This window comes from Mobula birostris, chromosome 1 (assembly GCF_030028105.1).
Source record: "Mobula birostris isolate sMobBir1 chromosome 1, sMobBir1.hap1, whole genome shotgun sequence".
Lineage (NCBI taxonomy): Eukaryota > Metazoa > Chordata > Chondrichthyes > Myliobatiformes > Myliobatidae > Mobula > Mobula birostris.
Genome location: NC_092370.1, coordinates 172,193,933 through 172,220,259, shown reverse-complemented (window position 1 = coordinate 172,220,259; position 26,327 = coordinate 172,193,933). Strand labels below are relative to the sequence as shown.

At 41.2% G+C, this 26,327-nt stretch overlaps 1 protein-coding gene across 1 annotated transcript; it reads left to right on the top strand.

Annotated features, from left to right (window-relative positions):
- The first annotated feature begins 216 nt into the window (after positions 1 to 216).
- churc1 (churchill domain containing 1) lies at positions 217 to 25,300 on the top strand. Its single transcript, XM_072277600.1, has 4 exons — positions 217 to 309; positions 19,384 to 19,519; positions 20,951 to 21,021; positions 22,982 to 25,300. The coding sequence occupies exons 1-4, from the start codon at positions 271 to 273 to the stop codon at positions 23,072 to 23,074; spliced, it is 339 nt and encodes a 112-aa protein (XP_072133701.1). The 5' UTR covers positions 217 to 270; the 3' UTR covers positions 23,075 to 25,300.
- The last annotated feature ends 1,027 nt before the right edge of the window (positions 25,301 to 26,327 follow it).

Below are 26,327 nucleotides of genomic sequence, written 5' to 3'. Positions count from 1 at the left end.
TTCACATTGAGCCATAAATTACCAGGTATAATATTATAAACAGATTGTTCATCGATTTTTTAAAAGCAATAAGCTGATTGCTGAGAAAGGGGCGATGTTTCCGAAAGGCTACTCCCGCACTGTGGCCTCTATCCGCTGCGGTGCTGGGCCTGGAGGCAGCGGCGTGCCGACGTCGATTGGCCGCCCCGTGACTGAGGTCACTAGTGTGCGACGGTCGCTCCGAGATCGGAAGTTGGCGGGCCAGCGCCCAGGGCCCGAGGAGCAGCAGTGATGTGTGTGGGCTGCGTGCTGAGGGAGTACCCGGACCGGGTGAGAGGCGGCTGGAGGGGAGCGGGGGAAACGCGGAGGGGGTAGTAACCTGACTAGGTGGGGACAGAGTGGGATTGCGCCGCTCTGAAGAGTTAAGCTGGAGTCTGTGGGCTCAGGACAGGAACCTGGGTTGTCAGTCAGAGATGACTGCCCCCCCCCCCCGTGCTGATGATCACTGTGTTAATGATGAGTTTGGGGTTTACATACTGTCAGCGTGCTCAGACAAATGGAGGACAGGCTATGTTATGACAAAGGGAGTGGTTGCAGCTGGTAACTTAATTTTAAACATTCCATGGATCACTGACAGGTCTTAAAACTCTCTCTGGTTGAAAATTGCGAGTAATTGTTTATGTCAGACTCATTGTCAATGCAAGGCCATTGGCATTGACTTATTATTTGGATTCGGAAACATCTGCGGAGACTATTTTGGTGTTGTCCATTCAGATCCTTGACATAACTGTTTTAGCCAGACCAAGGCTCAGAACTATGTCAGCAGCCAGATCACTTGCTGCATCTGTTAACTATTTTATTTCCTGAACTGTCACTTTGTGACAGAGACATGATGTGGTGTCCTACTATATGGCTTCCTGAGGGCAATGTGAGTAGAGATTCAATCTCATATACTTCAGTGACCTGGTGAAGGTTCGTGGTTGTCAGATCTCCCTATATATGTGCAACTTTGCTGCAGATTGTTTAGTCGTGCGTGTCATCGCGGCTCAGCATGATGATCTACTCTGTCAGCTACAGACTATAGTGGTTGGTTGCAGGAACTGTGGCTGGTATGAACTATTTTGGCATTAATAACAGCAGTAACCCTGCCTTAACTAGCATGAGTAATGATGCATTGAACTCAGTTTTGGATCATTTTTGGTTAAATCACAGAAATTTTTTTGACAGTGCTCTGAAGTCACACTGACATTTGTGCACATTCTTTTTTTGAATGTGGAGATTTTGAATTAAGAGTACTGATGAATTGTGCATTCTTTCCACCTTGGGGATCAGCATCAATGCCTTCTGAAATAAGACGAAAGTATATTGCATAGAATGATCTTAAATACCTGGTTGTGAGTTTCACATCAGGTGGACACAGCATAGGACCATCCTTGATTCAGGATAAATTGATAATCTCGCTCAGCAAATCATGAAGCTGGAAAGTGGGGGAAAAACTTCCAAGTATGCAGTCTGAGAATGAAACTAATCATGGTCAGTTTCCCAACCATTATGGTACCCAGTCTCATGAGCATGAAACAAATTATAATGGCAGGATTGAAGATGACTCAAGTGTTTGTTGAAGTAAGGCTTACTAGTTAATGTGTTTCATATCTATGAGTTGCAAGCATAGATCAGAATCAAATTTATCATCAGTGCCCTATGATGTGAAATTTGTTTTGTGACGGCATTACAGTGTGAGTTATAAAAATCACTATAAGTTACAATAAACAGTGCAAAAGATGAATAAGGAGGTAGTGTTCATAAGAACATAAGAAATAGGAGCAGGAGTCGGCCATCTGGCCAGTTGGAGTTGGCCAGCCTACTCTGCTGTTCAATAAGGTCATGGTTGATCTGACCATGGACTCATCTCCACCCACCTGCCTTTTCCCCATAACCCTTAATTCCCTTACTGTGCAAAAATCTATCCAACGTTGTCTTGAATATATTTACTGTGGTAGTCTTCACTGCTTCATTGGGCAGAGAATTCCACAGATTCACCACTTTTGGGAAAAGCAGTTCCTCCTCATCTCCATCCTAAATTTACTCCCCTCCCCCGAATCTTGAAGCTATGTCCCCTAGTTCTAGTCTCACCTACCAGTAGAAACAGCTTTCCTGCTTCTATCTTATCTACCCCTTTCATAATTTTATATGTTTCTATAAGATCTCCTCTCATCCTTCTGAATTCCAGCGAGTACAGTCCCAGGCAACTCAATCTCTCCTCATAATCTAACCCCCTCATCTCTGGAATCAACCTGGTGAATCTCCTCTGCACCACCTCCAAAGCCAGTATATCTTTTATCAAGTAAGGAGACCAGAATTGTATGCAGTACTCCAGATATGGCCTCAGTAGGACCCTATACAATTGCAGCATAGCCTCTCTGCTCTTAAATTTAATCCCTGTAGCATGAAGGCCAACATTCCATTTGCCTCTTGATAGCCTGCTGCACCTGCAAACCAACCTTTTGTGATTCATGCACAAGCACTCCCAAGTCCTTCTGCACAGCAGCATGATGAAATCTTTTATCATTTAAATAATAATCTGTTCTTTCATTTTTCCTTCCAAAGTGGATGATCTCAAATTTATCAACATTGTACTTCATCTGTCAGACCCTTACCCACTCACTTAACTTATCTATATCTCTCTGCAGACTCTCCGTATCCTCTGCACATTTTGCTTTTTCCACTCAATTTAGTGTCATCAGCAAACTTAGATACACTACACTCGGTCCCCTCTTCCAGATCGTTGATGTATATATCGTGAACAGTTGTGGGCCCAGCACCGACCCCTGCGGCACACCGCTCACCACTGATTGCCAACCAGGGAAACACCCATGTATCCCAAATCTCTGCTTTCGATTAGTTAACCAATTCTCTATCTATGCTAATGCATCACTCCCAACTCTATGCATCCTTATCTTGTGGATAAGTCTTTTATCTCCTTATCGAAAAACTTCTGGAGTTCCAATTAAATAATGTCTATCTGTTCCCCTCTATCCACTGTGTTTGTTATATCCTCAAAGAATGCCAGTAAGTTTGTCAAACAGGACCTGCCTTTGCTGAATCCATGCTGTGTCTGCCTGATGGATCCATTTCTTTCCAGATGCCTCGCTATTTCTTCTTTAGTGATAGCTTCAAGCATTTTCCCAACTACAGATGTTAAACTAATGGGCCTATAGTTACACACATCAAAGTTGCTGGTGAACGCAGCAGGCCAGGCAGCATCTCTAGGAAGAGGTGCAGTCGACGTTTCAGGCCGAAACCCTTCGTCAGGACTAACTGAAGGAAGAGTGAGTAAGGGATTTGAAAGTTGGAGGGGGAGGGGGAAATCCAAAATGATAGGAGAAGACAGGAGGGGGAGGGATGGAGCCAAGAGCTGGACAGGTGATTGGCAAAAGGGATACGAGAGGATCATGGGACAGGAGGTCCGGGAAGAAAGACAAGGTGGGGGGGGGGACCCAGAGGATGGGCAAGAGGTATATTCAGAGGGACAGAGGGAGAAAAAGGAGAGTGAGAGAAAACCCGGACTCCAGCAACGACCATGGACACCTTCACAGCGATTGCACAACCACCAACTGCGACGCCAGCCTTGAACTCCAGGCCGGGTCTTTATGTGCTGCTGTTGTGACTCCCGTCTCCCCTTCCCCCACCACCACTCCACAGCCCCGTCTTTCTCAGATCCCACCGTCAACTCCTGGGCCCCCGGAGGCTCCATCTTCCTCTCACCCCAACCCTCCCCTCCCCACTGACACCCCCAGCCTCCCCCTTCCCCCCTCTGATCCCAGCTCTCATCCGTGCCGGGTCTTTACCATCCCCTCTGACCTTCAACTGTCGGAGGCAGAACGCTCGGTCCTCAGTAAGGGCCTCACCTTTGTCCCCCTTCGCCACACCTCAGCGAGTTCCGTGTTCGCCACGATGCGGAACTTTTCTTCCGCCGTCTCCGTCTCCGAGCCTACTTCTTCGGCAAGGACTCTTCCACCCCCACCGATGACCCCTTCTCCCGTCTTCAACCCTCCTCTTCTTCATGGACACCCCGCTCTGGTCTTCTGCCCGCTCTGGATCTCTTTATCGCTAATTGCCGACGGGACATCAACCGTCTCGACTTCACCGCACCTTGTCCCCATTCCAACCTCACTCCTTCCGAACGCTCTGCTCTCCGTTCCCTCCGCACTAATTCTAACCTTATTATTAAACCCGCCGATAAGGGGGGTGCTGTTGTAGTCTGGCGTACTGACCTCTACCTTGCCGAGGCACAGCGACAACTCGCGGATACCTCCTCTTATTTACCCCTCGATCGTGACCCCACTAAGGAGCACCAGGCCATTGTCTCCCACACCATCACCGACTTTATCCGCTCAGGGGATCTCCCATCCACTGCTACCAACCTTATAGTTCCCACACCCCGCACTTCCCGTTTCTACCTCCTACCCAAGATCCACAAACCTGCCTGTCCTGGCCGACCTATTGTCTCAGCTTGTTCCTGCCCCACCGAACTCATTTCTGCATACCTCGACACTGTTTTATCACCCCTTGTTCAATCCCTTCCGACCTATGTTCGTGACACTTCTCACGCTCTTAAACTTTTCGATGATTTTAAGTTCCCTGGCCCTCACCGCTTTATTTTCACCATGGATGTCCAGTCCTTATATACTTCCATCCCCCATCAGGAAGGTCTCAGAGCTCTACGCTTCTTTTTGGATTCCAGACCTAATCAGTTCCCCTCTACCACCACTCTGCTCCGTCTAGTGGAATTAGTCCTTACTCTTAATAATTTCTCCTTTGGCTCCTCCCACTTCCTTCAAACTAAAGGTGTAGCTATGGGCACCCGTATGGGTCCTAGCTATGCCTGCCTTTCTGTTGGGTTTGTGGAACATTCTATGTTCCGTGCCTATTCTGGTACCTGTCCCCCACTTTTCCTTCGCTACATCGACGACTGCATTGGCGCTGCTTCCTGCACGCATGCAGAACTCGTTGACTTTATTAACTTTGCTTCCAACTTTCACCCTGCCCTCAAGTTTACCTGGTCCATTTCCGACACCTCCCTCCCCTTTCTAGATCTTTCTGTCTCTGTCTCTGGAGACAGCTTATCCACTGATGTCTACTATAAGCCTACTGACTCTCACAGCTATCTGGACTATTCCTCTTCTCACCCTGTCTCTTGCAAAAACGCCATCCCCTTCTCGCAATTCCTCTGTCTCCGCCGCATCTGCTCTCAGGATGAGGCTTTTCATTCTAGGACGAGGGAGATGTCTTCATTTTTTAAAGAAAGGGGCTTCCCTTCCTCCACTATCAACTCTGCTCTTAAACGCATCTCCCCCATTTCACGTACATCTGCTCTCACTCCATCCTCCCGCCACCCCACTAGAAATAGTGTTCCGCTGGTCCTCACCTACCACCCCACCAGCCTCCGGGTCCAACATATTATTCTCCGTAACTTCCGCCACCTCCAACGGGATCCCACCACTAAGCACATCTTTCCCTCCCCCCCTCTCTCTGCATTCCGCAGGGATCGCTCCCTACAAAACTTCCTTGTCCATTCGTCCTCCCCAACCCTCCCCACTGATCTCCCTCCTGGCACTTATCCGTGTAAGCGGAACAAGTGCTACACATGCCCTTACACTTCCTCCCTTACCACCATTCAGGGCCCCAAACAGTCCTTCCAGGTGAGGCAACACTTCACCTGTGAGTCGACTGGGGTGATATACTGCGTCCGGTGCTCCCGATGTGGCCTTTTATATATTGGCAAGACCCGACGCAGACTGGGAGACCGCTTTGCTGAACATCTACGCTCTGTCTGCCAGAGAAAGCAGGATCTCCCAGTGGCCACACATTTTAATTCCACATCCCATTCCCATTCTGACATGTCTATCCACGGCCTCCTCTACTGTAAAGGTGAAGCCACACTCGGGTTGGAGGAACAACACCTTATATTCCGGCTGGGTAGCCTCCAACCTGATGGCATGAACATCGACTTCTCTAACTTCCACTAGGCCCCACCTCCCCCTCATACCCCATCTGTACTTATTTTTATGCACACATTCTTTCTCTCACTCTCCTTTTTCTCTCTCTGTCCCTCTGAATATACCTCTTGCCCATCCTCTGGGTCCCCCGCCCAACCTTGTCTTTCTTCCCGGACCTCCTGTCCCATGATCCTCTCATATCCCTTTTGCCTATCACCTGTCCAGCTCTTGGCTCCATCCCTCCCCCTCCTGTCTTCTCCTATCATTTTGGATCTCCCCCTCCCCCTCCAACTTTCAAATCCCTTACTCACTCTTCCTTCAGTTAGTCCTGACGAAGGGTCTCGGCCTGAAACGTTGACTGTACCTCTTCCTAGAGATGCTGCCTGGCCTGCTGCGTTCACCAGCAACTTTGATGTGTGACTTATCTATCTTTAGGCCGACATGTTTGCTCAGCACTACCTCTTTAGTGACAGCTATTGTATCAAGATCCTCACCTCCCATCATATCCATATTATCTCTCTTCGGTGTTCAAAGCCACGGCCATTTCCTCATTTCCCAATATCAATTCCCCCTTCTCGTCCTCCAAGGGATCTATGTTCACTTTGGCTACCCTTTTCTGCTTTATTCAATTATAAAAACTTTTTCTATCTGTTTTTATATTTTGTGCTAGTTTATTTTCATAATCTATCTTCCCTTTCTTTATTGCTCGCTTAGTAGTTCTTTGTTACTTTTAAAGTTTTCCCAGTCTTCCAGTTTCCCACTACTCTTGGCGACTTTGTACTCACGAGCTTTTAGTTTGACGCCTTCCTTTATTTCCTTAGTTATCAATGGCTGGCTCTCCCCACCCTTACTGTCCTTGCTTTTAACTGGAATATACTTTTGTTGAGCACTGTGAAAAATCTCTTTGAAAGTCTTCCACTGTTCCTCAACTGTCCCACCTTATAGCCTGTATTTTCAGTCTACACTATCCAACTCCTTCCACTATTCATTGTAATCTCCCTTGTTTAGGCATAATACACTGGTTTAAAATTGAACTATTGCACCTTTCATTTGTATGAGAAACTCAATCATACTGTGATCACTCTTTCCAAGAAGATCCCTAACTACAAGATTGCTAATTTTACCTGTCTCATTGCACAGGACCAGATCCAAGATAGTATCTGCCCTTGTAGGTTCAGTAACATGCTGCTCAAGAAAGCTATCATGCATGTACTCTATGAAGTCCTCAAGACTGCCTCAACCAACCTGATTCACCCAATCTATGTGCAAGTTAAAGTCCCCCATGGTAACTGCTGTTCCATTCTTACATGCCTCAGGTATTTCTCGGTTTATTGCCTGTGCCACTGTAATGTTATTATTCGGTGGCCTATAGACAACCACCACCAGTGATTTTTTTCCCTTTGCTATTCCTAATCTCTTGCCAGATGGATTCATCATTCTGCTCCTTAGATTTTATATTGTCTCCCGCTATCGCCCTGATCTCATCTTAATTAAGGGCATACCCCACCTCCCTTACCTTCCTGCCTATCCTTCCGTATTACCTGATGTCCTTGCCACATTGCAACCATGTGTCTGTGATGGCCACTAAATCATACCCTTGTATACTAATTTGTGCCACACGTTCACTAACCTTGTTATGAACTCTACGGGCATTCAGATAAATTGCCCTTACACTCACTGTGCCTTTAAAATCTAGTAATCATTGTCTCTTATGCACTTGACTTATCTGCACTCCACCCTTACTTTCCTCTTTTTTAACTTTTGTCTTTATCTTTATCCACACTTTTCTCTTTTACTTTATCCACACTTCTCCAATCTGCTGAACCCCCCCCCCCCCGCTCGTTTAAAGCCCTATCCACAACCCTATTATGTGATTCGCTGGGATCCAGGTCCCATCACGGTTCAGGTGAAACCCATCCCTATGGAACAGCTCCCACTTTCCCCAATACTGGTGCCAGTTTCCCATAAATTCAAACCCTCTTCTCTCTAACAAATCCTTGAGCCATACATTTAACTCTCTAATCTGCTTAACCATGTGCCGATTTGCATGTGGTTCAGGTAGTAATCCAGAAATTTCCACCTTTTTGGTTCTGCTTTTTAATTTAGTCCTTAGCTGCTCAAATTCCCTCAGCAAACTCTCTTTTCTCATTCTACCTATGTCATTGGTAGCCACATGGACCACAACAACTGGATCTTTTCCTTGCCACTGCAGATTCTTCAGCAGGTCAGGTAAGATGTCCTGAACCCAGGCACCAGGCAGGCAACACAGCCTTTGGGACTCTTTATCCCTGCAACAGAAAACTTTGTCTATCCCCCTGACTATACTATCCCCAATTACCACTACATTTCTCTTCTCTCCCCCTCAGTGGCTCCCTGAACCATGGTGCCACAGTTATTTGCTCATCCTTCCAACAGCCCCCACTCTCATCCACACAGGGAGCAAGAATCTTAGACCTGTTGGACAAGCTCAGGAGCTGAGGCTCCTCCAACACTATCTCCTGGATCCCACTATCTGCCTCACTTGCAGTCACACCATCTTGTCTCTGACCACAGACTGGCAGCTAATCTAATGGGTGTGTCTATCTCCTGAAACAGAGAATCCAGGCAACTCTCCCCCTCCCTGTTGTGCCGCAGGATTTGAAGCTCAGATTCCAGGTCATCAGCTTTGAGCGTGAGTTCCTCGAGCAGCCAACAAAATGGGGAACCACGATGGGGTCTACCAGCTTCCAAATCATGCAGCTACAGCTCATCACCTGATCCTGCATCTTTATTTAATTAGCTATAGTTTGGTGACTTTTTATTCAACCACTACAAAAACTTTACCCGCTACTCAACTGTGCCTCCTCGCCGAAGCCCCTTGAGCCAAAGTTGGTAAACTCAGCTCTCTGTACTGGTAAACTGTACTGTGAAGCGACTTTTAGTCCCGCTTTGTCGGGCCTACAGCAACTCCGCCTCTATTCTAGTTATCAGTTCGCTTTTCTCTTTGAAAAACACGCTAAGCGCCTCTATTACTGCTAGTGTTGGTGAACTGCTTACGCAAAGGCAAGAAAACCGGCCGCCCAAAGTAAGCGATAAGCCAGAAAAAAATTCCTTTGTGGCCCCTGTAAGGCAACCAAACACAAGTTTAAGCAGCCATGACCAAAACTTAAAATACATGCTGCAGGCCAAACCAGCCAAGCAAGGATCTTTCTCACACTCGCACTCAGTTAATCTCACACACTCCCAAACAACGTACACAGTCAGACCTGAGTCTACTACACCTGTACCAGCTCAACCCAGAAGTTCACCAGCTCGTGGATGTTCGGTACAGATGAACTTTCCCAGTACCAGAATGTCTGACATTTGTTTCTTTTTGAAGCTATGTGCTCAAGAATGTTTTGAGAACAGTACTGGTGTCACAAGCTTGCAGCTGGCAGAAATGAATATGAAGTGTCACCCAGGTTGACTATTGACATACTGATGGAGGAATATGTGTGCTTGGCCTGCACCTCAGTGACAATCTTGCACTCTACAGCTGCAAGACCAAAGAATTGATTGTGGATTTCAGAAAGGGGAAGTTCAGAGAACACATAGCAATCCTCAGCAGTCGAAATGATCAGAAGCTTCAAGTTCTGAAGTGCCAACATCTCAGAGGATCTATCCTGCACCAACACATTGATGAAATCACTAAGGAGGAACACCAGCAGCTATATTTCATTAGCAGTTTGAACAGATTTGATATGCCACCGAAGACTCTTGCAAGTTTCCACATTCTGACTGGTTGATCACAACCTAATATGGAGACTCCATTTTGTAGATTTGAAAGAGGCTGCAGAGGATTGTAGACTCAGATAGTTTCATCAGGAGCACAACCCTCTCCACTATTAAGAACGTCTTCAAAGGTGGTGCTAAAGAAGGCAGCATCCCCATCATTAAGGACCCTCACCATGCAGGACATGCCTTTTTCGTGTTGCTACCGTCAGGGAGGAGGTACAGGAGCCTGAAGACCCATACTCAATGTTTCAGAAGCAGTGTCCTCCCCTCCTCCACCATAACATTTCTGAACAGTTCATGAGCACTACCTTGTTATTTGTCTTTTGTACTATTTATGTTTTTAAAGTAATTTTGTCTTGCACTGTACTGTGGAGGCAAAAAAAACAGATTTCACAGCATAAGAAAGTGACAATTCTGATTCTGATTCCCTTAATTTGGTTTTCAATTGGAACTAAGTTGCCCTCTTGGGACACCACACAAAACTTTCTCAACAGTGGTGAGTTTCTCAACAATTGAGACTTCACCTTTATTTGCCACACAGCCACTTTCCCCCTTTCCCTTTACAATTTGGTACTCTATGGTGGTGTCTTTCTGTTGTGACTCTGCTTCTCTGATCAGTTCTCCTGTGCAGCCTGCTTTCTAAATGCATTTTGTTATCTGTGCTCCTGCTAGCTATGTCGTGCAGTTTAAACTCTTTTCAAGCTCTTCTTTTAAACTACCTGTTTCCCATCGTTCTTTCCCAGTTTGCATGGTAACTCGGCTTCATACCTATTCTTCATATCTCAAAGTTCAAAGGAAATTTATTATCTAACTACATATAGGTCACCATATATAACCCTGAGATTCATTTTCTTGTGGGCATTCACAAGAAATACAAATAAACACAAAAGATTCAGTGAAAGACCACACACAAGATGAAAAAACAACTGTGCAAAAGACAACAAATTATGTAAATACTAAATCAATCAATCAATCAGTCAATAAGCAATAACTATTGAGAACATGAGGTAAAGAGTCCTTGAAAACGGGTCCATAGGTTGTGGGAACATTTCAGTGTTGGGGTGAGTGAAGTTAACCCCTTTGGATCACAAATCTTATATTTGAGGGGTAATAACTGTTCTTGAACCGGTGGTGTGGGTTCTGAAGCTCCTGTACCTCCTTCCTATTGGCAGCAGCAAGAAGAGAGCATGGCCTAGATGGTAGGGGTCCCCAATGATGGATGCTGCTTTCCTGTGACAGTGCTCCAAGTAGATGTGCTCAATGGTGGGGAGGCCTTTACCTGTGATGGATGGATTGGACTGTATCCACTGCATGTAGGCATTTTTGTTCAAGAGCGTTGGTGTTTCCGTATCAAGCCGTAATGCAACCAATAAATATACTCTGCACCACACATCTATAGAAGCTTTTCAAAGTTTTAGATAACGTGCCAAATCCTTGAAAGCTGTTAATGAAGCAGAGGTGCTGCCATGCTTTCCTTGTAACGTACTTACAAGCTGGACCCAGGACAGATCCTCTGAAATGATAACACCAGGGAATTTAAAGTTGCTGACCCTCTCCACTTCTGATCGCCCAATGAGGACTGGCTCATTGTCCTTCAATTTCCTCCTCCTGTAGTCTACAGTCAGTTCCTTGGTCTTGCTGACATTGAGTGAGAGGTTGTTGTTGTGGCACCACTCAGCCAGGTTTTCAATCTCTCTCCTGTATGCTAATTTCAGAATCAGAATCAGGTTTACTTCACCAGCATGTATCGTGAAATTTGTTAACTTTGTGGCAGCTGTACAATACATGATAAATATAGAAAAAAAAACTTGAATTACAGTAAGTATATATGTATATTAAGTAGTTAAGTATTTAAAAAAAAGTGTAAAAATAAATAAAAAGAAGTAGTGATGTAGTGTTGAAGGGTTCAATGTCCATTTAGAAATCGGATGGCAGAGGGGAAGAAGTTCTTCTTGAATCACTGAGTGTGTGCCTGTACCTCCTGATGGTAACAATGAGAAGAGGGCATGGCCTAGGTGGTGGGGGTTCTTAGTGATGGACGCCACCTTCCTAAAGCATGGCTTCTTGAAGATGCCTTGGATACTACAGAGGCTAGTACCCATGATGGAGCTGACTACATTTACCACTCTCTGCAGTTTACTTTGACCCTGTGCAGTAGCCCCCCCCACCCCATACCAGACGGTGATACAGTCAGTCAGCATGCTCTCCACAGTACACCTGTAGAATTTGTCACCACCTCTGATACTGCCAACTTAAATATGGCATTGGAGTTGTGCTTAGCCTCACAATCGTAAGTGTAAATCGAGTAGAGTAGGAGGCTAAGCACACAACTTGTGAAGCACCTGTGCTGATGGAGATTGTGCAGGAGATGTTGTTGTCAATCCAGACTAACGGGTCTGCAAGTGGGGAAATCAAGGATCCAGTTGCACAAGGCGGTAATGCGACCTAGATCTTAGAGCTTATCAATTAGTTTTGAGGGGATGATGATACTGAGTGCTGAGCTGTAGTCAATGAAGAACATCCTGATGTATGCATCTTCACTGTCCAGATGTTCCAGGGTTGAGTGACGAGCCAATGAGCTGGCATCTGCTGTTGACCTGTTGTGACAGTGGGCAAATTGGAGCGGATCCAAGTTGCTTCTTAGGCAGGAGTTGATATGTTTCATTACCAGCCTCTCAAAGTACTTCATGGTGAATGTAAGTGCTACTAGACGATAATCATTAACGCAGGTTATCACATTCTTAGGCAGCGGTATAATTGAAGCCTGCTGGAAACAGGTGTGTACCTCAGAATGCCAAAGCAAGCGATTCAAGATATCAGTGAATATGCCAGTCAGTTGATTAGCACTACACTTGGAGTATTGTGTTCAGTTCTGGTTGTCTCATATCAAAGCTTTAGAGAGTGTGCAGAAGAGATTTATCAAGATGCTGTCTGTATTAGAGAGCATGTCCTATAAGCAAGCTAGGGCTTTTTCTCTTTGCAGTGAAGGAGAATGAGAGGTGACCTGATAGAGGTGTAAAAGGCATAGTTAAGAGTGGACAGTCAGCACCTTTTCCTGGGATGGAAATGGCTAATACAAAAGGGCATAATTTTAACAAAATTGGAAGAAAGTATAGGGAGAATGTCAGAGCTGGTGGTGGGGGCAGATAAATTAGGGACATTTAAGAGTCTCTTAATAGGCACATGAATGAAAGAAAAAATAGAAGGCTATGTGGGGGGCGGGCAGGGTTAAATTGATCTTAGAGTAATTTTAAATTCAGCACAACTTTGTGGGTGAAGGGCCTGAACTGTTCTATGTGAGTCCTGCTGCATTCGCCAAGGAACATAAAAAAAATCCCAAAAATATGTTTTAATAAATAATCAGGAGATCAAAGTCATATCAAACTAACTGGTGTATTGCTGCAATGCCCAGTTACTTTGAAGTTACAGGTATTACCAGATTTTGAATGGTCAGTTCCTGGAGGTTTCCTGTGGAGTGCACACATCAGTGTTGATTGAAGCTCCAGCCCTGTGACTTGGAAAGCTTTTGGTCAATTGTGCAATCAAACAGGCTGGTGCAAAAAGGCAGGTAAGTATTCCCCTCTCCCCCTTTGATCTCTCCAGTGAATCCAAGTTTCACAGATTTCACTACACATTGCTTTCTATAGGTGTACTTAGTACATATTTGTTCCTTCAAGCAATTTGCTTAGGTCATTGTACGTGGAATATTCTTTTAACCTCTCAATTCCTTTATTCAATTCAGCACCTTTGACTCTAATGCTTTTCTCTCACATAGTCATTTCAATGTCCATTCATTGATTAGGCAATCTACTTCAGCTTTCTCAGTACCTGATTTTAAAAATCAATGAATATTATTAACAAACTAAGTCATATTTGGGTGTGTGGATGTGCTAAATACTGCCATATTATCACAATATTCCCCCCCCCACCTTTGATCATGAAATATTTAATCTTGTAGAGATCACTTTAAAAAGATCTTTAGACAGCACAGCAGTCTTCAATACAAATATCCCCATTACAAAAAATACAATTACTCAATGACTTAGAAGCAGAATCAGGTTTAATATCACTGGCATATTAAATTTAACAAGTAAGAGTTTCCACTTTGTTCCTGATACTAGATAAGTCAATAGAATGAGTTCATTGTGTGAATCATGGCATTATTACACTGTTGGTAGTTTGGTAAAATTTTCATCCTACCCATAAACCAATTCCAATTACATGTGCACACTGTTTTCCACGATCAAATAGTCTAGTTTCATTCCCATTGTTTCAATATCAGTGGCGTGAATTGCATCCAATCTTGTTCTAACACCATCCAATACAGTGTCCACTAAATCTTTCTTAATCCTTCCCTATTCACTTCTTCAATAGAAGTACCTCCACAATTTTTCCATCACCTCATCTTGGTAAAGTGGAGCACAACATGGTGAACTTGAAAACAGTCTGTGGACTCTTATTTGCATTTTACCAAACACTGAACTCCAAACGCATTGCATTTTATTTATCAGGAATACTGTGTATGCAGGACTCTTAGCATTGGCAATGATCCCTCCCGTCTGTCCAACAATTCCTTTGACCCCTTACCATTAAGCAAGGGGTACTGTAGTATTAGGCCGAGAACTGTTACAATGGAAAACAGCTTCTAACCCAGGCCGTAAGACTACTGAACTCCCTGCCTCCACCCAGGTCTCATCAGGTATGAAGCGTCAGTAGCGTTACATTCTTACTTTTTAACATGTATTTTAAGTGCACCTTATTATCTGATAATTTATTTGTGGTAATATTACTTTGTGTTACGTGTTTGAGTTATGTGCACTGTGTTGTGCACCTTCGTCCAGATTGTCTTGGTTGAATGACAATCAATTTGAATCTGAGTTTGAATATTTACATTCCAGGAGACAAGAATCCTGGCTACTTATTTGCATTTTAAAAAACAAACTCTGGGATTACATTTAAAAAGTTTCCACAAAAGAATTTAAAATAACTGAATCAGAAGTGTTGCGCAAAATCAACACCCAGAGAGCTCAAATATGCTCTATTGACTCAAAAACTTGCAGCAATTCATAGTATCTATGTTGCAATAGTTACATGCAGATTTTACAAGTTCACAGTAATTCAATGGCAATGTTTGATCTTTGTTTTTCTCTGTGGAAGTTGCCTTTCATTGCCTGATTTATCCATCATTTGCTTGATAGCCACTTTTCTCTGTTCTCTCTGCTCTACTGTAGGACCTTGTGTTTATATTATGACTCCGTATGATCAGCTCTCCTGCACTTAGCCTGCATTTCTATTTGTCTCTGCTCCTCGAGCTTGCTATGCCTTACGATCTAAACACTTCCTAAACCTAATCAATGCTTTATTTCTCCTAACATGACTTCAAGCTGTCTTCACCATTAGCCCAATTTCCCATCATCCTTTTCAGTTTGAATGGCATCTAGGTTGACATATAAGAAACTTTTCCAATTTTATGATGCTAGATGATTCCTTCATGTACCTTAACTGTTTGGATGTAGTGGGAGGGTAGAATGGAGTTTATGGCCCATGTGGGGAAATTGTCAAGGACAAAAAAGATTGATTTCTCATAGGCTGTTGGTATTGCCCAAGGGTGAGTTACAGTCATCAGAACACCCCTGCATAAAAGGAGAAGCCTGACATCCATTGTAAATGATAGCATGAAGCATCATTGCTTTTTGAATCTCTCTTTGTCATCTTCAATGACACTTGAACCATCTAGTTGTGTCACATAATCAGTCTAAGTTATTAACTTCCTTTGTGTTTAAACCTGCTGCTACTGGAAAGCAATTTTAACTATAGGGTAAATTTACTTTTACCTGTGCATCCATCAATAATAAAGTAAAAGTGCTATGTGTGCGTAGAATTTGATACCAGATTTGTGGATGGCATAGTCAAGGTAACAGCAAGTGACAAACTGGAAACAGTGAGGTGTCATTGCCGCAAGGCCATCTTGAGAACATTTACAAACCAAGTGGAGAAAATAGCAAATCAAAGATGACAGTAAAAGCCATTTTGTTTTAGGTAATCGAGGAAGCTCTTGGCAGTTGTAGATGGGGAAAATTGTAAAATGACAGATTTCAATTGACAGAAATAGATCCTGGATTCACCTCTGCCCAGAGCAGTAAATTGTAGATTATATACACTGCCAATCCATCCTCTCTCCCTCCAAAAATTCTGATCATATACTTGACAGTGAGGAACCAAGCTTTATGGAGGGCATGGTTAATTGAGCAAAAAAAGAGGTAAATGGAATTCTTTCCAGTGAAATGTCAGGTACATCATTTGAGGGGGTGCAATAAAGCAAGGAAATGTACAATAAATAGGAATTTGAGTGGTGTGGTAGAAGAAAGGGATTCTATGTCCGCAATTGCTTAAATAAAATGGGGTAGTTGATAAGATAAGCACCAGAGGGATTCTTTACTAGCTGAGCTATAGAATATATGAGCAGACAGATTGTGGTAGAATTATATGCAATACTAATTTAACTGGAATATCATATTACGCTGGAGAGGATGGTGTTAAGATTTTTTAGGACGTTGATAGAATTGAACAAATAGATGAACTTCCTTTAACAAGGAGTTAAAGCCCAGCAGCCAATCATTGAAGGTGTCTGGGTAAAGGATTAGAAGAAAGTGAGGAAAGGTCTTTAGCACATAGAGTACCTGGGATCTGGATCTAACTGCCTGAAGAGGTGGTAGAGGCAGAAATCTTTATTACAACTGTTCACCGTATGCTAGCTGAGATTTCCATGTTTGCTGCTGCTTGAATTTTGGATTGGAACTTGCACACTAATTTTCAAATTCTTTCCTAACCTCATTTCCCAATCTGCCCCCCTCCACACATCATTTTACAATTGCCTTTCGAAGGCTAGTTCTTTATCAGTTTAATCCCCTCCCAACAAATCATCCTAAATTTTTTATGAAGGCAATTAAATCGAACCTGGTTGTCCATGTGCAACACTGCATACAAAACAACTGGTGGTTAGTCCTGACGAAGGGTCTCGGCCTGAAACGTCGACTGCACCTCTTCCTACAGATGCTGCCTGGCCTGCTGCGTTCACCAGCAACTTTGATGTGTGTTGGTTGCAAATTAAATCTTTCTTTTACAGGGGATCAACCAAAGTCTGGTGTTCACTTCAAATGCATCAAGCTGTACCTAGTGATCCACTTTATCACCTTCACTCTCATCCCTTTTGTGTATACCTTCTTCTGTAGCTTAATGTCAAATATTTAGTTACATGCTTGCGAAGTACCTTGGAATGTTAACTCAATGAAAACATTATACGTGTAAGTTGTTAAAGTGTTAGTGCCCATTTGAATAGCTCCACTGTGCAAGAATTTGTATACACTCAAATGCAGCATTTTTATGACAAATGTATGGCCAATCACTTGTCAAGATCTAACTGGTCTTCAAGACAGCTTTCCAATTAGTCACAGTCCCTTGCTATTTCCTTGTGGGCCTCATTTGTTTAATTTTGTATTAAATACTTCATCACTTAGGCAGGGCATTCTACTTTGTAAAAATAATGTTTTGTTAAGCTCACATCATACCTCTGGTTCATTTGCCTACCTTCTACTTTTCATACCTATGGAAATCGTTTTACTTCCTGTCTACCCTCACAAAACTATCATTATTTTGAAAGTGTTTGGTGATTCTCTTCTTAACCTCTTATGCTGAAAAGAAGAACCTCTCAGTTTTCTTTGGGGTCTTCACTTAACTGGAATCCCTCATCTCCTGATAAATTTCTTGTGCACCCTCTCCAAGGTCTAGATATGCCTCATAAAAGTGGGAATGCAGTTTAACTGTTCATTCATAATCTTTCTTTTCTTTTTTAATCTTTTTATTGATTTAAAAGGAGCATAATTACAATCAAGAGGAGAATTATTTTGAATATATATATCAGTAACAATATAAACTGAGATTAAGATAGACATTGTCAAAATCATAGATATTGTTAAACTAGTATAAAATATATAATTAAAAAATGAAAGTAACAATTCTCCTCTTATCAGTTTATGAAGAGAAAAGAAAAAACATTAGGTTTTAAATGGAAAGGAAAAAAAAACCACTACACTATATTAAAAAAAACAAAAAAAAACAAAGAGAAAAGGGGCTGGACAGTCTATCTTGAGGATACAACCAAAAAAAAAGAAAGAAAGACTTTCTGATCAAATCTAAAACTTCAAAAAAAAAGATTGAAAGAGTAATAAATCAGATTAAATGAAAATATTGGATAAAAGGTCACCAGATTTGCTCAAATTTAAAGGATGTATCAAATGTCTGACTTCTTATTTTCTCTAAACTTAAACAGGACATAATGCAGGAGAGCCAATAAAAGACCGTAGGTGGATTAGAATCCTTCCACTTCAATAAAATGGCTCTCCTAGCCAGTAAGGTCGAAAGGGCTATGATACATTGAGCGGAAACAGGAATATTTCCTGCTTCTGATAGGATAATCCCAAAAATTGCCGTAAGCAAATTAGGTTGTAGATCGGGATCCAAAACTTTGGATAGTGTTATAAAAACATCTCTCCAAAAGTTATCTAGCTTTATACAAGACCAATACATATGAGTTAAAGTGGCCAGCTCAGTGTTACATCTGTCACAAGTAGGATTGATGTTGGAGAAAATATGTGCTGGTTTATCCTTTGACATATGGGCCCGATGCACTACCTTGAACTGTATCAAGGAATGATGGGCACAAGTAGATGAGCTGTAAACCGAATGAAAAATTTTACTCCATTGATTATCTGAAAATGACTCTTGAAATTCCGATTCCCAAGCGCGTTTAATTTTATCATTAGATATCATTCGTGAATTCAATAACCATTTATAGATTATAGCTATCAACCCTTTTTGAAATGTGTTTAAACTGAAAGAGAGCATCTGTCATATTAGGTGGATAAGCAGAAGATTCATAATCTATTTGGAATCCAAGAATCTCTGTAATTTTGTTTCTATCAACTTTCTGCTTTCAGTGATTTACATTTGTTAAACTGATAAATGTCTGTTTCCCTACATCCACTTTGCAATTGTGACAGAATTAAGTATATTTATTTTTGTTAGTTTTCGCCATGTTTTTTCTCCTTTGAGTCAATACCAATAACAATGATGTTGCTGTGGAGGTTCTTCATTCAAGGAATGGGCTTATATGGGTTTTCATCCTCAACCTGAATCCTTAACTTGCTGTCTCAGACTTGTAGGCTTGTAAACTTAAGAAAATTGGAAAGCAGGTACCTTGTTATCTCCTTTGTTTCACCTTCTTAGTAGCTGTTAGTGAAAAGGACTGACAGTGTTCTGTATAGTTTTTCTGATGGAGACCTGCATGTAGCAAAGATATTTATAATGAGACATCAGAATCAGAAGAATCAGAATCCTTTATTATCGGCAAGTATGTGGACACATACAGGGAATTTGATGCCGATTTCCCTGAGCTCTCGCTGTACAGAATCAAAAAGCAAACAAAATAATAGTGCAAATAATCATGAACTATATACAATGAGGTATACCTGTGTATGTACAGGTGGACTTGGTTTATAATAGACTAAAATTCAAGTGTTCATAAGACTGATGGCATATGAAAAGAACAGTTAAACTTATAAAAGGTAAGCTCACTCTGTTTCTTTCCAAATAGGGTAACACATGCTTAGAGAATGGCTCCTATCTACTGAATTATGTGGGTTGTGCTAAGTGCAGTAAAAGAGACTTTGTGCTGATTACTAATAGAACCCAGGACGATGATGACGGAGAAGAAATTGTTACATATGACCGTGAGTTACTGGCTTTTAAATCTTCAGTTCAAGTTGAAGTTAAATTTTTAAACATCGAAAAAGATTGTATTTCAATACCCAAAAGTGGCCAAAAGTATTTGAGCGTTATGTTTAAAAAGCTCAATTCTTATGCAATAACACTAGAAACAGGTTTCCCTTAAATTTTCCTTTTATGAAGAAAAATTAGAGGGTGGAGAAAAATGTTTGCAATCTTTGTTACTTGGGAACTTTAGTATCCAGTGTACTCTTGTTAAATCCTTGCTATTACAATGTACTGTCAGCAATCAGTGGGGAGTGGGGGTTGCAGTACTGATTACATGAGAATTACTCCAAGCAGTTCTGGTGCACCATACACTAGTATGCTATGCATCAACCTTAAAATTGCTGTACATCATTGGCTTATCCTTTTAAATAATATTTTACACTGCAATTCTATATTTTATTGTGAAACAATATAAATATAAAATGCAATGAAAATAAGTGGATGATTGGTGCTCACTATTACATGAAGGGCCAAATCCTCAGAGTATTGTTGCTGAACATGCTGTAACTGTACATCCGAATGTGTAAATGAAAATAAACTGAAAGCACCTTTTCACACTTACTGTGCAGAATGCTTGGAATAAAATTCTCTGCTAAGCTCATTTTTGTAAAATCAGGGTTTTTTTTGCCAGGTTGCATGAGTATTCCAGATGAATGAATACAAGATAAGTGAGAACTTGCTATATTGAATGCATTACTGTATATACATTTGTCTGGATTTACAAAATGGAATTTTATAGATCCAGAGCACTGAAATAATAGAATGTTAAGGAATGCTGATGTAGCTGTTTGAGATTCCACTTGTTTGAATTGAGATAGTAAGCTGTTTTAAGCTTTTGTTGAATTAGCATTGGTGTCCTATTAAAATTTGAAGATCCCAGAATTAGCTGAGTGACATAAACTTCGATTTTCATTGCAGATTTCTTTTTACAGCTTGAAGCGACATGGGAGAGAAAAATATTGATCTAGAAATTGTGAAATAAATTAACATTTTCCTGTAATTATTTTTGATTGACATTCCGTGAAAACCATTATATTCTGTAATGGCTATCTGTAAAGGTTCTTTAATAGGCGATCTGTATTATTTGTACTTACTGAAAGAAAAAACTCAAAATAGTACCATTATTGTGATGTCCTCAGCAAGTACCATGTAAACTAACCAGAGAGATTCCAAGGTACTAATTTGATCCTTGGATATAAAACAATTGTTTAAGATTTGCCTTTGTAGTTTACTAATGCATATAGAGGCCCTTATTATATAGTTATTGATTTATCTATTTAGTAATTTATTTATATATAATTAAATAATGCATATAGAGGCCTTTATTATATATCATCCTGAACTGCACTGCTGAACAACCTCCATTTGCATCATTTGTGTTCTTTCAGACATATGTCAGAATTGCCACCATATTATAGCAAGACATGAATACACGTTTACTGTTGTTGATGAGTACCAGGTAAGAACTAGTCCCTGTTTGTTAAACATTGTAAATAATAACACATTTTTTTAATAATAGCATACCCAGCACTGTAGTTTTATTTACAGAAAATGTGATATGTCATTCTGAATCTATATCAGTGATAGGAGGAAATCAGGAGGTCATAAAGGGATGGTGAGATATCCCTGCTAGATAAGATTAGGAATAATCCTAAAAGATTCTGTTTATTAAGAGCGAAAGGGTAATTAGAAAGAATATCCCTTAAGGGTCAGTGTGGTAGCCTGTGTGTGGAGCCAAGGGAAATGGGCAAGATATGAAATGAATATTGATTGTGAAGAAGGATATGGGTGTCATTGAGTTCAGGGGATGGGACAGTGATATCCTGGAGCATATTGACATGACAAAGGAGGAAGTGATGGAGGTCTTGAAACCCATAAAAGTCGATAAATCACAGAGCCTGATCAGATGTACATGAGGATATTAAATGAAGGAACAAAGGGGTCGGCAGAGAATTTTGTGTCTTTGTTAGCCACAGGTGAGGTATGTGAAGAGGAGGTTACCTATATTGTGTCTTTATTTAAGAAGGGCAGCAGAAACAAGCCAGGAACTTCAGACTGGTGAACCACGCCCCACGGGGTGGGAAAGGTATTCCTAGGGAATCTGAGTGACGGGATTTATTTGTAGTTGGAAAGATAGGGATAGTGAGCATGGTTTTACACAAGAACCCAAGAAATAGGAGCAAGAGTCAGCCATCTGGCCTATTGAACCTGTTCCACATTCAATAAGGTCATGGCTGATCTGGCCGTGAACTCAGCTCCACCTATGTTGTCTTTTCCCCATCACTCTGCTAAACAAAAACCTGTGAACACTGTGTACAGTTCTGGTCGCCACACTCAAGGAAGGATTAAACTTGAGGGAGTGCAAAAGGATTCACAAGGGTTGAAGGGCTTGATTTATGGACTTGGATTTAATCAAATAAGTGGGATTACTGTAGATAAAAATGATGATGAGCATGGCTGTGGTAGACCAAGGGGCCTGCTTCTATGCTGTGCAACTCTGTTATATCCATTAGAATGTCTGGAAATCAAGCCAAATTGGATCTTCATTCTGTTCTAAGTATTTTAAACATTGACCTTCAAAACTGATTTTAAAAATTACTTGTTTCCCAACAGTTGTTCATGCCTGTCAGCACTCTTGATATAAATGAATAATTTCTCCTCTCATGACAGCATTGTCAGGTCTGCTATTGAACAATATCCATCATATATATGTAATCAGATAGCATCAGTTTGAGACAAATGCTTAAGTGTGCATAAAGGAAAACTAAGGTGATTGGGGCACATTTAAAACTTAAAAGAGTACAGCTGGGTAGAATTTTTCATTCATTAATACTATGGTTAAAGTTTTGCCTTGGTTTGAAATCATTCAGTCATTCTTACCTTGTATTGATACAACATGCTTCCAAAATTAATTACCCCTAGGTGCCTAATGAGTGTTATTATTAGGCATCCGTTAGTCTCGTGAGACCATGGATTTGCGCCTTGGAAGGTTTCCAGGGTGCAGGCCAGGGCAAGGTTGTATGGAAGTCTCAAGTCTGCAAGTCTCCCCTCTCCATGCCACCGATGTTGTCCAAGGGAAGGGCACTAGGGTTAAGTGCCTCGCTCAAGGGCACACCACGCTGCCTCAGCTGAGGCTTGAACTAGTGACCTTCAGATCACTAGACCGACGCCTTAACCACTTGGCTACGCACCAACACATGAGTGTTAATTGCGGTTAATTCCCTAACTAGCCGGCTAAATCTGCTTCAAATTCACCTTGGTCTCTTTATACCCCCACCTGGAAAATGCACTAATGTTGTAATAAGAAATTCAGTTTTTTATTTGACAAGAAACTGCTTTAACACTGAGCAGATTGATGTTTCATATTTGCAGTGCTGATGTTTTTGAAGTACTAAATCTTTTCTTCCTTTTTACTTCAGGAATATACTATGTTGTGTATGCTGTGTGGAAAAGCGGAAGACTCTATCAGTGTATTGCCAGATGATCCACGGCAAATGGCTCCCCTCTTCTGAAATCTGTTTCTGTACAATTCAGGGAATGTGTTTGCATAGGGTATGCGATATCAAGTTAGAGAAATGAACGATAAACTGAAATGGAAACCCCTTCATTTAAACTTGCTACTAGAGGATGTTCCATAAATAGTCCTCTTTGGCACTCCTCAAAAATAAATTTTTGCTTGTATTGTTGTATTTACCAGTACTACCTTGCAACTCAATTGTTTTAACCTGCTGAGTTTCCTGCCTAATGTACAACTTGCATGACCTCCCAAAGCATTCTGAGAAAGGAGATGATGGTTCTGTTTTTAATCCCTTTATCGTGAATAATTCCAAAACAATTTGTATTCTATTTATGTGTCCCTCTTTAACACCTCAGAAGGCTGTGTGCCTTGCTTTGGGAAATAACTTCAATGGGTCTACAACCCAACTTTTCCTAATTCTTAGGTACTGGCTGAGCTAGGGTGCTAGTTACAACGACTCAGCGTAGTTAATAGATCCAAAGAGAACGTTGTCCCAGTGCACAGTGCAGTGCAAAACCAATCAGGTTCTGCCGCATCTTTTTTTTTTATTTGTTGTAGGATGTGGAAATTTCAGCAATGTTATCCATCCTAGTTCCCCTGACGTATGAGGCAGTTAGAAGTCAACTGTGTAGCTGGTGTGGAAGTAGAGTACAGGTAGGCCAGATAAGGATGGAAAGGTTTCTTCTCAGAAAGTTTTCTTCTCTGAAAGTTTTTGCATTTTTGAACCAGACAGGTTCTTATGTTGACCCAGTGGAGTTGTCAAGCACTCCAGAATTTAAACACAATATTGCACTATATTAAAATTTCTATTATATTCTAATATAATCCTAGTAAAATAGTTTGGGGTTAGATCACAAACATGAGAAAATCTACAGATGCTGGAAATCCAGGCAGCATCTATGGAAAAGAGTGAACAATTGATGTTTTGGGCTGAGACCCTTCATCAGTAATTGGGGTTAGATTATTGGATTTCTGAATAACTTCCTTGTCCTTTGAAGCTGAATTGAGAATTGTATCAAAGTGAATTTGAACGCTTATCTTTGTTCAATAAATGAGGATATGAAATTCAGGGAGAAAAATAATTATATTTGTGGCTGCTTGAACAAATGTCTTTAATATGTGTTCTGTCTTAGAGCAAACTTGTTTGCATCATAAAGATCACCTAATGTTGTGCCTTGGGCTGCCAACTGCTAGGAATATATTCACTTGTACTTCATTTAACAGGCTAATGAGGTACTGCCACACCGAGCTACCACGCTAGGCATTATTTTTTGTTAGTTGATCTGTTGAATAAGTTGAAATTTTATCTTCTGATGAAGGGTAGCTTTCATTCACACTAAACCATAAGATCTGTTCTCTTTTGGAATTGATGTATTTTGCTCAGAAACTCTTAATATCTGCAATAATGAAACTAGTATACCATCACTATGTGGTTATTTTATTCATTACTGCTCTGCATTGTATGAAGAGTCATTAACTAGGGCAATAATGAAAGCATTTTAAAGCAAATTAAAACTAGACTGACAGTCTTTCTTGGTCATCACTGGACCAAGAAATTTCCAAGATGTTCATCAGATATACCCAATTACTGCAGGAGCGGATACAAATAACACCTACACAGTGTTTTAACAGACACCAGACAACTGACTGGGCATGTCTTGATAAAGGTCCAGGTTGCTTCTTGGCTTGACATTGTTTCTTGTGAGATAACACATAAAGGAAATTGAGGTGATATTTTCTTACATCAGCCGATTGCTGAATTTTCTGAACCACGGCATTTGAGATATCTTACACTTTGGTTTTTAAAGTATTGCTTTTCTGGAGCAGCTTGATTGGGATGGACCTTGGGGAGCAAAATTATCTGTGCAAGTCAGCAAGAGAATGCTGGTTAATTTATTTATTGCCATCCTCAGCCTCTTAAGCTGCTTTTATCTCGGGTTGACTGCAGGGAGGATTAAATATTTGAAATTAATTTTGTTAGTGATCTAGTTTGTGTTTGGATATGCCCTGTAGCCAAGAGGCTGTTATCATTCCTCAGATAATTGTGGCTAATCACTGCCTACACTGCGGTGTGAAGTGTACCTCGTTAACATCTGTTTGTTGCTCAATAGTTCATTGCTTTTGTAATACTTGATTTAACCTGCTAAATTCTACCTGTGAGTAATTTTGGTAAAAAACTCTTTTAAATTGCAGTTTAAAAAATAAAAATTTGTTATTTCAATATTTATACTGTGGGTCTTTAATTTCCTTGTGGGACATCTGTATTGCTATTAGGGCAGGTGTTTATCGCTGATTTTAGTTTGCTCTTTAAAATGGTGGCAGGTAATCAGTTTAAATCGTTGCTGTCCTGCAGTGCTGCTGGGCAATTCCATGATTTTTATCTAGTAACGATCAAGAAACAATGGGCATAAATTGCAAATACACCTGCTGCTATTGTCTCTCTAAATGCTTGAGGCTGTGGGTTTAAGAGGTCATGCTGAGCATGCCTTTGGTATTTAATAAAGTGTACACTGCAGCACTAGTGAATTGAATGAATATTTGGATTGTGGATGGCATGCTATTCAGTCAGGCTCTCTTCTTTCATTTGGTGATGTGCTTTGTAATGAACATTGAAAAAAACAGCAGATGCTAAAAACCTTGAAATTAAAACAAAATATTGGAACATTGGGCCAAATAGCATCCATGAAAGCAAACAGAATAATATTTCTGTTTGGAGAGCCTTTGTCAGAAATTTACAGTAAAGGTGGTGGAGGAGCAGTAGGACAAAGAGAATATTTATCATTAGCAAAGGGTTAATAGGGGCAGTGAGAAGGTGATTATGTATTTTTTGTTGTAATTGCATAGCTGTGGGATAAATCCACAGTCCATTGAGAGAGAAGGAAATTAATGGTGAAACCAGAGCCAATATCGCTGGCAGTAATATTCTGGAAGATCTGCTAGTCCAAAACAATGAAAGTTCTGAGAATGTTGGATGATCAGAGTTGTGCTGTATTTTCTGTTTTATGTAATTTACCTTTCAATTGTTCCCGTCATTTCTAATTATTCACTGACTCATCTGCAACATAAATTATTTCCAGATATGCCTTTGCTCTTCTGCCAGGCTATTCAACTCAATATATCTCTCTATCGACAGAAGAAACTTACTGTTTTCTCCCCTCATTCTGGCTTCTTTGTTTGAGAAATGCATCAAGACTTGTTTTTCCAGTCTGTGATATTTTGCAAATAGATTAGGTGGGTCCTTTTCATTC

Bases quoted from the DNA above. Each gene is read 5' to 3' on its own strand.
- churc1 (XM_072277600.1), top strand. From the start codon at position 271: ATGTGTGTGGGCTGCGTGCTGAGGGAGTACCCGGACCGG. The intron at 310-19,383 runs GTGAGAGGCGGC...CTTTCCAAATAG, and splicing joins TGAGGGAGTACCCGGACCGG to GGTAACACATGCTTAGAGAA. The intron at 21,022-22,981 runs GTAAGAACTAGT...TTTTTACTTCAG, and splicing joins CTGTTGTTGATGAGTACCAG to GAATATACTATGTTGTGTAT.